Consider the following 15,308-nt stretch of genomic DNA (forward strand, 5'->3'; position numbering starts at 1 on the left):
GGCGAAGGCAGCTGGAGCTCTGGGTAAGCGCTCATGGAGCCTGCTATACACAACCAAGCAGCGCACCCTCTGCAGGACTGGATCTCTAATGAGCGCATGCGGTGGTCTATATGAGATCTTCCAAAATCCTCCCTCCCTACCCCACACCGCATTTGCCTGCATTGGGAGATCCCCAGCACCTGCAGAGAATGGGGCAGTATTTGCAAGCTCTCTGCAGTTGTCTTTCAAATGCAAATATCTTGGCTATTTCCTTTCACTTTAAAAAAAATACCAAATGGTCTTAATTTACACTGCAGACTCACTGCAAAATGCATTCATTTGTTTCACAGCACTTTTATTGTTCAGAAAGACAGAAAAAGAGAGAAGAAAGGAGAACATATGCAGGCAAGGTGCAGCCTGGCAGGAAAGGATCTCATCGCCCCAATCATCTCTTCTGGCTTTCTAGGTGTGAATCCAAGCTGTGTCACACTTGTGTGCTGTGAAGAGCCAAGCAAGGCCTTGCAGGCCAGAAACAACCCATGCCAGAGGCTCCTGTGAGCATCTCTCATGTTCAATCGGGGCAAAGATTTTATGGAAGCAAGTACTAAGACTGGCTTCTCCAGGTTGCCCATTATTTATAAAAACCAAAAATACTGGGCAAAAGACTTCAGACGTATCTATTTCAGATTACATTAACTTGTATGCTAGAGTTAGGGAGTCCAGAAAAGTTTGGTTTATAATGGAAAGAGAATTAACCTACCACACCAAACCACACTGGCACAAACAGGTGCTTCAATAATACTTCGTGCATTGTTTCCAGTCACACCAGAGAGGGAAAAAACAAGGAAAATGAACTACAGAAGGGATAAACAGAAGGGGAAAAGGTCCAAAACAAACAAACCACAGATTTTTGACAGAGGAATGGGATAAAAAGCAGCTTTTTTAAAAAAAACAGATCTAGTGTAACAAGTGGAATGGATCAGGAGAAATGCAATCTAGAGCCAGAGGAATACCATTAAGAAAACTTTTTTTTTTAAATTGGTCCTTTAGCTCTGGACTATAGCAGACTTTGACAATATGTTCCTGGGTAAATAACCTGCATAGAGAATGGCCATGAATGTCAGTGACTATTTTCCTACAGGTAAAACTGTTAGTAAAAATAAGGTCTTATAAGGGATCATCTTGAATAGTTTGACTCTTACAGGCTAATGCTTCTAATTCTTTCAAGACTCTAAAAATCGGCTGGTTAAAAATCACGGCATGACTGGATTTCTCCCCCCCCCCCACCCCCACCCCATGCCTTTGTGGAATGTACACAGCAAGTCAACTTTAAAGCAGTTCCGCTCATCGTGGGGAGCGGAAGGTACACTCCAAGCTCCAGTCTGCTGTCGGACTGTGGCCATAGCAATGCAATCCCCTCTCCCCCCTTCCCCCCCCCCCCCAGGGCCAGGCACTCCCAGGCACAAGCAAGAGGATGCCACTTACCAAAATATTCCTTCTTCATGTGCATCTCCAACTCCTTCTCCAGCTCCAGCGTCAACGCTTCCAACCTCCTCTCTGCCTGGCTGGGTCCACTCTCCCTGGACGGGGTGACCTGATACGGAAGCTTGAATTTGGGAGCTGCAGCGGACCCTTTGGCTGGGCTGTAGGTGTAGGATGCTAACGCTCCTGAAGCCGAGTCGGGGTTGGCGGCAGCAGGATGCTGCTGCTCGTGCCTGGGATAAGCATCTCCATGCTCCTGCGTGGGATTTTCTTCCTGTAAACTTGGTCCCAGCATGGAAGAGCGGGGCGAAGGCAGCTGGAGCTCCGGGTAAGCGCTCATGGAGCCTCTGGAGCTTCTGGAGCTATGGCTGGAGATGCTAGACCTGGGGCTGATCACGGACGGGTTGCAGTTCCCCACCGCCCCTGTCCGACCGTCCTGGCTGCAAAGGCTGGACCTGGGGCTGACCACGGGCAGCCCAGGCCCGCCAGCCCCGTCCAGCTCGGGATTCCCGGACGGGCCGTAGCGGGAGTCCGAGTAGCTGGAGCGGGGGCTGGTGGTGCAGGAGTACTGGCTGGCGGTGCTGGACCGGGGGCTGATGTGCCGCTGGTCGTAGCCCATGCTGATGCCGCTGGTGCGGTTGCTGCTGGGCTTGCTCCCGCAGTCGTAGCTGTTCAGACTGGCCCGGGGGCTGGAGTGTTTGCTGGTATCACTGGCCGTGCTGGCGTAGCTCGACCGGGGGCTCAGCGCGCTGCCTTCGTACTGCACCAGGCTGCCCCGGGGGCTGGTGTATTTCTCCTGCCCGGGCACCGCCAGGCTGGCCCGGGGGCTGGAGAACTTCTCGTAGCCCGGGGCGCCGCTGCTGCTCAGGCTGGACCGCGGGCTGGAGAAGCGGCTGAGCTGCTCCTGGCAGGAGGAGGCCAGGCTGGCCCTGGGGCTGGCCGCGGTGTACTTGCCCTCTGGCCCGGCGTGGGCTCTGCCGCCCGGCTTGGGCACGTAGACGCCCTCGCAGGCGCTGCCGGCGCTGTGCCGGGCGCTCTCGGAGGAATAGCGCCGGCTCTTGTCCGCGAAGCCGCCGTAGCAGGGCAGCGCCACCTCGGAGCGGGTGCAGAGCCCGTCCTCGCAGCAGCCCGGCTCCGGGCCGCCCCCGCGGCTGCCGGCGCTCAGCGAGCGGAACTGGGGGGCGGCCGCAGCCTGGAACCCTTTGCCGGAGGCGGCGGGGGCGTCCCCCGGGGGGGCCACGGTGCCATTCATGTTCTTGCCTCTCGGGTCCGCCGTCATGTGGGCTGCGATGGCCCGTTGGGCGTCTTCCAGCAGCTCCCTCCTGCTGCTGCAGCCCCGGCCGCTGTACAGCCCCTCCTGGCCCGCCTCGTAGAGGGACAGATCTTCCATGAACTTGCTGGCCCGGGCAAAGTCCTCCTCGTACCTCTCCATGCTCCGCCGGCCCCGCGCTGGGGGGGCGGGGGGGAACGGGACGGACACACCACGAAAGCCGCCGGCTGGGAAGTTTGCAGCAGGGAAAGGCACTTTTCTGCCCCGGCTGCTCCCCTGCCCCAGAGCTCTGCAGCCAGGTGACACAGCCGCTCCGTGCACCAGGTCACCTGGAAGGCATCCCTGCTCCAAAGCCCGTCGCCCGGCCCGCTCGCCGAGCGGAACGAGGAGAGGCAAGAAGAAAAAGCCCCCGTGTGTCAATTTCCAGCCTTAAATAAGTTGCTCGGGCCAGTCAATGGCGCGCTGCGCGGAGGAATTTGCACTCAGGAGCTGCCTGCCTTCTTCCCCTTTCCCAGCAGAGCTGCACCTAGACCAAGCGCCGGGGACAAACTCCGAGCCTGGGGGCAAGTGCAGCTCCCGGCTCCCAGGGTCTTTGTGGCGCTGGAAGAGATGCACAGAGGCCAGGCGAGGGAGGGACTCCTTTGTGTGGGGCAGGAATGCGAGGAAGGAGACTGGGCGCTGCGTCCCTCTGGAATGTAGTTAATGCTGGAGCCAAACAATGATTTTAACCAAGTCAGCCAGAGAGAAAGAGAGGCTGAGGCTGGAGGAGCTGCCTGGAAGCAGCGAGGTTGCAGTGTAGTTAGCATTCCCTTCATGTGACATTGTTCCTGTTCCTCTTCTCCACTTTCACAGCCCAGGGGAGGGGGAGCACTGAAGCTCAAGACTAGAGGTGGGAGCCCTGTGCTTCACACCTTGAGGGGAGTTCAAACTTTTCTCCTTAAGCTGGGGTTTGCAGGATATAAGTGTAATCTTCTCCCCAGATCTAAATAAAATCGAGCTCACCAAACAGAGCCAGGAAATTCAAAGCTAAGGCTGACATGCTTGTCCTGAATTCACACACTGCATTTGCTCCATCTCTCCCCACACAACCAAGTGGGTGAATTTAGGGAGTGCCAGCCTTCTCTCTGGATTTACTGGGTTTTGTCTGGTTGTGGCACACGCTGAGCAATTATTATTAAAGTTCTTAGGGATATTGTTCTGTTTTCTTTAAAAAAAGTTCTGTGCAAGATTATATTAAATGCATGTTACTGATCTACATACTGAAACAGAGAAGAAAAAGTAATGATTCTTTTTGAATAAATATGTTTTTTTTATTTTTAATTTGATAAAGTCTCTTCTGAGATGGATGCATCAGCAAAGCAGAAAATTGTAAGCAAGTAATTAAATATGAACTGCTCATTAAAAACAAAAAACACACCACAAAACCCCAGTAGCTTTGAGGGAGCCATTCTTGTCTACTGGGGAATTCCGTTAGAGACTTTATATATAAACCCCTCTTTTCACTCCTTCAGTACTTCCTCAGAGCTCTTCTTTCTGCCTGGAACTTTCTATCGTTGGTTTCAGCTGTAATATGGGTATTTCTGGGGCAGTTTAAGACAAACTCATTCAATCATTTTTGAATTAGCTAAACTGTATCTTTCCCATTTTTTAAAAAACACAATTTATGAGCAAAAAAGTGTATATATTTTTGTTCAAATTAATGGATCTGAATTGTTTGCAACCGCTGCTTCCGAGGCTGCTTTCGATTGTGCAAATCTGTATTTAATAGGGTGTTCAGAGGGATTGCTTGTTTGTTGATGTGGATGTCATAGTCTAAACAAAAGAAGCAGTCCCGTAGTTTTTATTCATAGCAGGAGGCCCACTGAATTAAAGTATTTTAGGCTTTGTCTACAACTGAGTGTTTTGGGTAAGTCTCCCCTGGTTGCCCCAGCACCAGTGCAGTTGCTCAGGCGTTAGCCATGGGGGGACAGCCGTGTAGTGGCATTTTTGCCACTATGTGTTTGAGCATAGAACTGGTAGAACTCTCAATAAGGCCTAAAATCAAATAACATGAATTTAATGGGGCTCCTCAGGTGCTAAGAATTATAGGATCAGTCCCAAGATTACATGTCAATTCTGCAATTGGATCATTGCAGACTGACAACCTGCAGCTGTGTGGAGCTGTACAGGGGTGTGCCCAGGGGAATCCAATTGCAGGATCAGGGCCTTAGAATGAAAACAAATAACTTATTCTCAGGTATGTATTGAGACTAAATTTTTTTTAAGGATATATATGATGTATATACAGTATTATGGCCCAAAACAATTTCTGAATCAACACGAGTTAAAAAAAAATCTATTTATTTTGGTTCTATGCCTATGCAGAAGGAGTTTCTACCCTATTTTATGTGCGGATCCAGTAAGAAGCATAGTAGTACTTGCCATTTAAATTTGTGTGACTTAAAAAATGGTGGATAATAAAGTCTAAAAGCAAGCTAGAAATTGTTACTGGTCTGAAACCTTGGATACAAAGGTGGAGCCTAAAGTACATTTTTGCAACTAAGTTATAAGCCCCTGCAAATAGCTTGCGTTTATCAGGGAAGTGCTGACGTAGCCCTAACAATAGCTATGTGGATGTTGCCACTATTGTGCTAGATGTTTAGTTGCCTGCAATCAGTGGAAAATGTTGCAAGTCTGAGCTGTGGGCACTGAACAGTGCCAGGAACATTTTATCCTGTTATCATACCTAATTAAACATTAAAAGCAACTGTGTACTTGAAAAAGTCCCTAGCCAGGGAGGGTGATTGGCAATTTTTGTGTGTGTGTAAGGGAAATAGAAACAAAATGTGTGTGTGTGTGTGTGTGTGTGTGTGTGTGTGTGTGTGTGTGTGAGAGAGAGAGAGAGAGAGAGAGAGAGATTGGCAATTTGTGAGTGTGTAGGGGAAACAGAAAAACTCAGGGGGGCAGAAGGATAGGTTCCCTATTTGATGTCACTGCCAACGTAATGTTTAGTTCCAATGACAAATATGTGCAAATACTGTAAGTCCTGTCAATAAAACACACTTTTCTAATACATTTTTATGTACCTAATTTCTTTATCATGCTTTTTGTTGGGCTCCTCAGTATGCTGTTGCCATGTGCATGTACTATTGATTGCTTTCCCCCTTCATTAAGGTGTATTATATTTTAGTCTGCAGTTGTTTGTGCCTTGTAAATGCAACCTGCAATATTTTGTGCACCTGCCATCTGTGATGGCTTACTATCTTTGTTCCAAACATCAAATATACAGTTGCCAACCTTCCAGGATTGTCCTGGAACCTGCAGGAATTAAAGATTAATATTTCATTAAAAACTGTATCGTGTGATGCAGGGGTGACGGAAGCTCCCTAAAAGTGGGGGTGCCACTGGCACCAGAACTGTGGCCCCACCCCCATGCTGCCCCCTTTCTCCCTGAGCCCCCACTCTCCCACCACCTCTTCCCCTTAAGACTTCATCCCCCGCTCCCTCCTCTCAGCCCACTCACCCCATGGCTCGCCTTATGGCTGGTAAAAGTGATGGGGTCATGGCCCCCCGATGTGATGAAACTTCCAGGAATATGTCCAAACAAAATTAGCAACACTATCAGCACCATTGGACAGCAGTAGTATAATCTTCCCTGCAATTGTCCTGCAACTCTGACCTGGAGGGAAGCTCACAAAGCAGCATAATGTGGACAGGTTTCAGAGTAGCAGCCGTGTTAGTCTGTATTCGCAAAAAGAAAAGGAGGACTTGTGGCGCCTCAGAGACTTAGAGCTACAGCTCACTTCATCAGATGCATCGGATGCTGTAGTTCACGAAAGGTTATGCTCAAATAAATTGGTTAGTCTCTAAGGTGCCACAAGTACTCCTTTTCATAATGTGGACAGATATCCACCAGGAACTGGTCTGAGAATACTTATCTCATGCAGACCACAGAACAGCCTTCAAAAGATAACAGATTCAAATCATTGGTAACTTGGGCCCTGCACCCATATCAAGCCCAAAGGAAGTCCAGCTGTAGGACTAGGCACTTGGGTTGTATGACCCAGTGCCCTACAGGAGGAAAGTTCTATATCCCATTACCAATAAGTCCCATTTATAGTTATCTTGGCCTTTTTCTGAGATCTTGTTTTCTGTCGATATTTACTTATTTGCAAATATGACACCGTTTTCTCCTTGAGTAACCATGGGAGTTGCTCAGATGACATGGTGGGAAGGGCCATAAGAGAACTTGAATAGATAATTTGACTTACTGAGTGACAATTTTTCAATTACTTTCCCCCAGGAAATAATCAACATCAGTACTAATATGACATGGTGGACAGGTTAGTGTGAAAGTTATCTCTAGCGACTCGGGGTCATATCATGACCCTTGCTGTGTGCTCATGCAAGGGAGTAAAGGAGTGTAAGGAGCCCCCTTACTCCCCTGTATTTTCCTACCTCTGTTGTAGGCAACAACATAGACAAGGAAAGTAGCCAGATGGCCACTTCTCCATCTCCTGTGCAGGTGGGTGGGATGTAGACAGGAAGCTCCAAAGAGTAATTGCAACCTTGTCTCTGTCTCCCAATGTGCCAGCTGGCAGAGCTGAGAAGATGGCATGAAGTAGGGTAGTGAGATGTGGCAAGAGAAGGGCTAGTGGAGCGGATTGCTCTCATGAAGCAAGGGTGTCTCGGAGTCACAATTCAGTCCCTGTTCTGCTTCTGGGGCAGCACAGTTACATGCTACCCATTGCTCAGGGAAAGATTGCAAGATTATAGTTGAGCCTTTGATGCACAAGGAGTTAAAGCATGTGCTTGCTTCTTTAGTATGAACTCAGCAAAAGTATTTGGGACTAACAGGGGAATCTGGGAAAATCACTTTTGGAAAGCATTTTGGATTAATTACATTTTTTACAAGCTTTCTATAGTAAAAGTAAGATTACACTCGATATATCAATCCAAAAGCAAGGATTGTGTCATGCTACTGCAGACCACTGAACCTCCTTGTGTATGTCAGCACAATGGACTTCTCTCTGTCCTTTTATAATAAGAGATGCTAGAGACCAACTCTTCACAAGTAAATTGTACTGCTGTAGTACATGTAGAGGAAAATACTTATACACACTAGAATCACAGATGTGGCCCACATGGGTGAAATAAATATGTTTGCAGTGGTATATAACATGCCTGAATGTTGTTACATTTTCTCATAGAAGACCACATGTGTTGCAATGTGCAAACACAGAGGGACTGAGCTGAAAGTGCTGTAGCTATTATAAACATTCTAGTAGTTCTCTCCACTTTTATATTTATGAAAGAAGCCAAACAACAGGAAAAAAAAAACAACAGAAAGAAGGCAAGTAACAAATTATAATTTGATAGTCTCGGCATTTTTCTCTTGATACTAATTTAGGCATATTTGCCTAGATTTAACAGCTAATAGAACCAGCTGTAAAATGTATGTGTAGCTATAGGGCTCATTCCTGCACAAAGGAAATCCTTCTTCAATGGCTTTCATAGAGCTACCTGGCAGTATTAAAGTTAGATCAATAGACGGCTGAATTTAGCTGCTTTATTTGGCATGTTAATCTTTACGTTTGATTTTTAAGTGATACCAGTAAAACAGATATCAAGGAAAGCCACCTGCTTCTGTTAAATAAGCTCCTTTGTCTAAAAGACTTAAAGGGAGAAAAAAGCCAGGTGGAGTTATTGATCTGTGAATATCAGCTGGCTGGGCCTGGCAGTCACTGGACTCTTATTTCTGTTAATTGCCAGTGCGCCTTCGAGGAAACCCTGGCCAAGCAAGATCGTAGAAATAAATTACTCTCTGTGTGTGGTGATTTTGTGTCTCTCGGCTGCAAATAGCTTACTCACAGCAAAACTGAGACTCTGTAAAGATAATTCATGGGTGAAATCCTGGCTCCATTTAAGTCAATGGCAAAACTTCCACTGGTTTCAGTTGGCCAGGATTTCACACCGTATGTTTTTACTATGATGATGCTGATGATGCAAGGTTGTTTGTTTTCATTTTGACCTCCCCGGTTCAAGAATCTGGAAATGGTGAGAACTTTTCTGAGATTCACTTTACCAGATTTGATGCTACCCAATATTTAATTTTTGGCTACATCTTCTCCCTGCTCCTCTGTCTCCCAATACTGAGTACAATACTTAAATTATGTTGTTGGGTACACTATTGTAGATTTAATATTATATAAGTTTACTACTACATTTTTCCTTTTGAAAAAGCAGCTCAAATTTTTGGTGGGGAGAGGAAATCTTATGATTATTCCTCCCCCTTTTCTGTCCTGGGCCAAGATTTTTCAAAATTAGTGGTGATCATTTCGAGGAAAATTGGTTTGTATGTCTCCGGGTGAAAGTTAAACAAAATAAATACGCAAACAAGCCTTTTCAAATCTGAAGTTTCGGACATCACCATACATCATTGCTCAGATGAGTATTAATTGCTTGCAAAAAGGTTATTGAAAGTATATCTATTTCTTCAGGATAATTTAAAACAGAGCAGCTGTAATACCCTCAATTCTCCCAGTCTAGCTGCTTGACTTTTAGTGGTATTATAGATATCTATTTTTACACTGCTTTGGGGTATATCTGAGAATAGAAGCATCACAAATGCCACATTTCTTTCCTTTTGAGGTTGAAAGGGCTCTGTGAATCTTGTGCTAATATGTTTATAAAAATACTGGAACTCAATTTATTATGCTATTAAGTTCTGGTTATTACTGAACATGTTTCAGAGCACCATCTTCTGGTAGACAGGCCACATTGCACTTGATCAACTACATGTAACTGCTAGACAAAGCTATTTAAAATATTTTTGACTAACACTACTCTGCAAGCTTTGCAGATCATTTTTCATTCTAAAGCTGCATTCAACAATGTTTAAAGTGTTTTACATTCTTCTTATTCTTTTAATATTTCAGTGCAGATGCAGCTAAGCACCAAGCTATATAACAGGACAACACCTTGAAAATACCAATGATTGGTGCCCATAAGCTTAAACCAGCAGACAAAGTATCCCCAAGGATTGCACTAGTCTATTTCACTATTTCCATATAAAACAAACATTAGCAAGTGTTTCTCATTTGTCATATAGTTTCGCATTCCACAATCCCCAGGAGTTTAAATAGTAAAATTACTTACTAAAACAATTTGTTTCCTAAGATTTTGGATGGCTGCAACACCAGGTCTGTCTTAATCATAATGATTCACAAACATAGGACATATTTTCAAACATAATCAGCTGGTTTCAGACCAGACACTCCATTTGCACATACACAAACCTCACATTTACTAATTCAAATCAGTTAATTACGCACCTATAAGTTCATTTAAATGTGGGGCAAAATCAGAGGCCTTGTCTGAAGGTCACTCATTTCAGAGATCTGAAGGGAAAAAAAGGGGGGGCGGGGCGAAGACACATTTATAGCTATAGGGCTACAGTTTATCTTTTAATGATAAAAAGAAGGTCATGAAAGGAATACTACAAAACCTTGTCCAGTTAGGAAATCCTGATGTTCTTACAGTATCTGAGCCAAAACACAGGCATTACATAGGTGTCAGTCCACTGTGATTTTTCCTCTTACTTTTTTTTAAATGTCAGTTTACAGTTGGTGCAAGATACACCATTGACTGAAGCCTTTACTTCAAACCCACCCAACAAATATAGCAGGCCAGTAGCAGTGTTAGCTTGCTGATATTGCCCAAGCAATGTGCTTCGCCCATGACCTGAGGGATCTTTTCTAGAAGTGAAGGGGGACTCCAGTCTCTGTTGAGATTTCTACTTTCAATCATGATGGTGGTTTCAGAGTAACAGCTGTGTTAGTCTGTATTCGCAAAAAGAAAAGGAGTACTTGTGGCACCTTAGAGACTAACCAATTTATTTGAGCATAAGCTTTCGTAAGCATCTGATGAAGTGAGCTGTAGCTCACGAAAGCTTATGCTCAAATAAATTGGTTAGTCTCTAAGGTGCCACAAGTACTCCTTTTCTTTTTAATCATGATGATGGTATTTTCTTCTAAACAATTATAACTGTACCAATTTAATCTTTATGTTCAATGCAAATAACATTAAGTAAAAACATTTCTCAATCTCTCTAATACATTAGTGAAATAATACACAGGTAATAATGACAAATAATATAACAACTTACATTCACATAGCATTGTTTATTCCATAATATGTACACTGGGATCCCTTCATCCAGGACTGAAATGTAGTCACCTAGGGGGAGAAACATAGTAACACAGCAAAATTACAAAACTATGATAGACAGTACAGGAAGCGAGGAACAGTGTTACCATAGGAACGTCAGTGGACCTTAGGAAGGAAGAAGATACTTACCATGACTTGGAATTTGCTCAGGGCATTGGAGCCAAGCCCATAACTTCTATAAAATGTGTGGTGGGAACTTACCTGACTACAGTTGGTCAAGGCACTTGGTGAGATCTTTGTAATTACATATAAAACCATCAACAGCACAGCACTCCCAGCATGATGTTGAGCCATGGCTCATTGATTAAGAGTATGTCTATACTATACCTGGAGGTGTAATTACCCCTGGTAGGTTTGATCAAGCTAAGGTGCTAAAAATAGAAGTGTAGCAGCAGCAGTGCAAGCAGCAGGTTGGGCTAGCTGCCAGGAGCAGGATCCCACCTGAAGCCCTAGGTGGGTACTTGTGGGGGACGAGCCTCCCCTGCCATTTGCATTGCTGCAGCAACACTTCTATTTTTAGTGCACTAGCTCAATCAGAGTTAGTACAGGTATGTCTACTGGAGCTGGAAATTACAGCTCCAAGGTAGATGTACCCTAAGAGAGAAGAGTGTCACCTACTGTAATCACTATTCCTTTCTGAAGACATCATTTTCCTTATGCTCTCCCCAGCCATGACCACCAGGCTTCTTCAAGGCCTTCTCTTACTTTTGTTGCCCAGTGTTCTAACAAGCCTCCAGTCTCTCTTCCTTCAGTTCTTTCCTTAAAACACCCTTCTCCCAGAAGGTTGAGCCATCTTATACATCCATCCTTCCTCAAAGAAGTGTCACTACAACAAAGGCAGGCCCTAAACTGCCCATTTCACCATTAACACTTCACTGTTAGGTACATGCCATTCCCTCTGCAGTATGCCAATCTGCTTAGATTGTAGGCTCTTTGGACAAGAAGCACATCTCAGCTGTCCATACAGATCCTAACACATTGCTGATGCTATACGAATGATAAATAAAAGTGTTACTGACTCTAGCAGTATTTCTTGTTTTCCTTAAAGTGCCAGGTCCTGAAATCAAAGGATTACATAAGAATTGCAGTGCCATTAAAAAAAACAACCTAAGTACCCAGCTCTCATAGTTGCAGAGCAAAGCTTGAAAATGTAAACCAGTGTGTTTACAAAAGGTTAAACTCCCTCCCCCCGCAAAAAAAAAAACAACCCAGCATAAAAGAAAAAGAACCCAGTTTATAATTATTTTTTAAAAAACAAACAAACATGATTTTAAGCTAGTCTTATGATTTTGTGGCCTGACTCTCATTTGAATGCTTCAGATAGGCAACACTGACATTGTCTTTATACTGCTGACAGAGTCTGAATCTGCTTAGCATATGGGATTGAACAAGTGGCTGGCAATAGGCTTACTGTAAGGATCACAATTTGAAAATGCAAATTAGATGCTACTTGGCCACTGTGAAAGTCAATAGGCATTGACCGGGAATCACTCATGTCACTGGATGGCTCATAATTGTCAGTGTCATGGAACAAAATTAAGGTATCAGATGGAATTACTACAAGCAGTAAATTAGTAATACCAATTTCAAAGCTGATTTTTCAGGAACCAGGCCAGTGAATTGTTGCCAGTTGCCCAACTTAGGCTTTCTCCCGACTGAAGGGGATAGGAAAAAAAGAGTCTCATTTTGACAGTTCAGCGGAGGGGTTGGTTAGTCTGCCACATAAAATATTTTGAGAACCAAGCAGTTGCTTGCGTGCAGGGCTGGAAAGTTAGGGAGAGTCCACAAGAATCTCTTCCCACAAAGTCCACAGAACAAAGGAGCATGAGCTTCCATTTTAATTTCATGCTAGTTTCCATTACCCAGTTTAGTAAGGATGTTTGAGGTGGAAGTGAATGCATATGTTCATATTTAATTATGGTAAATATTTCACTGTAGTTGTGCTTTTCATTCCAGCACCCCAAATTGACAATTAAGCTTCAGAACATGCCCATAAAGTAACAAGCATTAAGTACTAACCCTCTTTTACAGCCTCTTTCTGGCTGCTTTCCTAAATAGCTACATTAGGAAAAATGGCATCAATGTAATAAATAACCATAGCAAGTTGCACCAACACAGAAACCGCTTTACAACAGTTCAATTAGCAGTTTGCACTGGTGTAACCACACTGAAGCAATTATACTGCTGCAAAAATCTCTAATGGAGACAAGGCCTTACTTAGCATCATACAGTAACGCAAGTGAGAAACTGTGAAATAATCTCTTGACTCCGCCTCTAGTGTTTTAACCATTAGGCATAACCTTCTCGAGTATATTTTCTTACTTTTTTTTAAAAACACCCATACAAAAAAAGAGTTTAACAACTGAAATTGTCACAGCTGAAAATGGTAAATTTCGGAAATTCTTTGTTCAGTTTTCTGTTAATTTAAAAAAAAATCTGGAGCTGTCAGCAGCAAGATAAAGTTTAGGTGAAAAAAATCTGAGTATAATGTGGTGATGATGGTCAAATTAAGGTGATCCAGCTTCCATCATTTTGAAATGTAGACTTTCATTTACTCTCAGAGCCACTTTGCATATTTAGTGATTCATCAAGTATTTCTGAACTTAATAAAGGACCCAAGAGAATATCCAGCACTAAATGAACAGCACATCTTGAAGTCGCCTATTTCTATAGAAACAGCCTGTTTAAAGGCAGTATTTTTATAACTCCCTTTTAAATATTTTTTTAAAAGAAAGAAAAGTCTCAGAACTCATTTAGTCACCTAAGCATTGATTACCCAAACAAAAAAGAGCTCAACTCCTAAAAACATTTTTTTTTTTTTTTGAATGAGTAGTGTTAAATTTTAGGCTAGATTTTAAGTTGTAAATCAGACAGTGATGCACAGGTTACATGGAAACTTCACTCAGCAAATACAAGATTTTAACTGGATTGTTGATATAGGTTTTTGCATCTAATAATTTAGTTAAGTGAGGGTATGCAATGCTTCTAAGTAGTACAGAAAAAGCACACATTCACAGGTAAAATATTTACCACATACACAAATGCCAGGCTAACTCCTACGATTCAAAGTTTAGGGCCAAATACTACTACATTTTAGCTCCATACTGCAGGATTTCTGGAAACTGATTTAATAGTGGTGTATTCAAGGAATAGAACAAGCTGGCAAGGCAGGTGGCAATGTGAAACACCAAGGGGAGTGTTCCCCGCAAACTTTGGGAAACGGTTGTAATACAAAATACAGCATTTCAGTACTGTACAACAGACAGAACACCTAAGCGTTTGGGACCAGTGACCAATGAAGCATAGAAAGAAGGTTTGGGTTCCCCCCCACCAGCCTTCCAATCTGTGAGACTAATGCCTTTGAATGTTCCTTGACAATGGAACAAAATGAACAGTGGTGATAAAAAGTCCCTCAAGAAAGTAAATCTAATTGTTAGAGCAGAGAATTGAGAGCCATGACTCCAAGGTTCCATTCTCCAATCTGTGAGAAAATCCTGTTGCAAAATTGCTTATGTTGTTTAAAGGAAAATCTTAGCCATTTGGCTCACACCAAATTCAAATGCCAAGAGATGAAAAGCAACCCTCAACATGAGTAAACTTGAAATCAGAAAGTTAATCAAAACTGCAGCCTTTCCGATGGATAAAAATGGTAGGTATTTCTCAAAGGCCTTTCATACCAGCCATTGTTAACAAGCATTTAGGTAAAATATGAGACAAGGTTACAGCATCTTGGACACAGGCTGTTAGCCCAGATGGCATGAGTTTCTGATTGTGGCAGGACAGCAAAGCTCTAATATATGGATAACAAGCAGTAGTAACGAAGCCATAAAGTTTCTTTTAAAACACATACACAAACCTTGTAAAGAAAAAGTGCATTTGCCTTAATTTTCTGGAAGTACTGAACAGTTGAGTAAAGGAAGATTTACATCTGAACATGTATTCATGACATTCTACAGATTCTTTTTTAAGAAGGGCTGCAAAGACACATCCAAACTCTTGTACTTGAATTCCCCATGCACACAGAAAGCTACAGAAGCAAAATATCAAGAATGTTAGTCCTCTATCAAAATTTCTTTTCTCTTTTCAAATTGATGCTACTTTGGCATGATTAAAAACACTTTTGGATCATGTCTTCATTTTCAACTTGACATCAAGTCCTGCCCTGTCAACAAAAGAAAAAGACTAAGCATCTAGACCTAGAATTTCATATTTGGATTTTTGAATAGCGAAACCAGTCTTATATCAAAAATACAATATGAAAGAAGACTAAATGTGGAATTGAGGAATCCTGTACTTTTGTCTTGTTGGCATCTATATCATTTGCTTTGTTTACAGTTGAAAAAGTAGCTTATGTAGATGTCACAGCCCA

At 43.3% G+C, this 15,308-nt stretch overlaps 1 protein-coding gene across 2 annotated transcripts in view; it reads right to left on the reverse strand.

The window, feature by feature from the left end:
* Positions 1-6,069, reverse strand: part of WTIP (WT1 interacting protein) — a 111,697-nt gene extending 105,628 nt beyond the window's left edge. Inside the window, exon 1 of one of the 2 annotated variants that reach the window (XM_073307919.1) lies at positions 1,465-6,069. In XM_073307919.1, coding sequence (XP_073164020.1) covers positions 1,465-2,893 — 1,429 coding nt within the window. In that variant the 5' untranslated portion in view covers positions 2,894-6,069. The remainder of the gene's footprint in view (positions 1-1,464) is intronic. The other variant, XM_073307920.1, reaches the window with a different exon arrangement.
* Between the last annotated feature and the right edge of the window lie 9,239 nt (positions 6,070-15,308).

Source organism: Lepidochelys kempii, chromosome 12 (assembly GCF_965140265.1).
Source record: "Lepidochelys kempii isolate rLepKem1 chromosome 12, rLepKem1.hap2, whole genome shotgun sequence".
Lineage (NCBI taxonomy): Eukaryota > Metazoa > Chordata > Testudines > Cheloniidae > Lepidochelys > Lepidochelys kempii.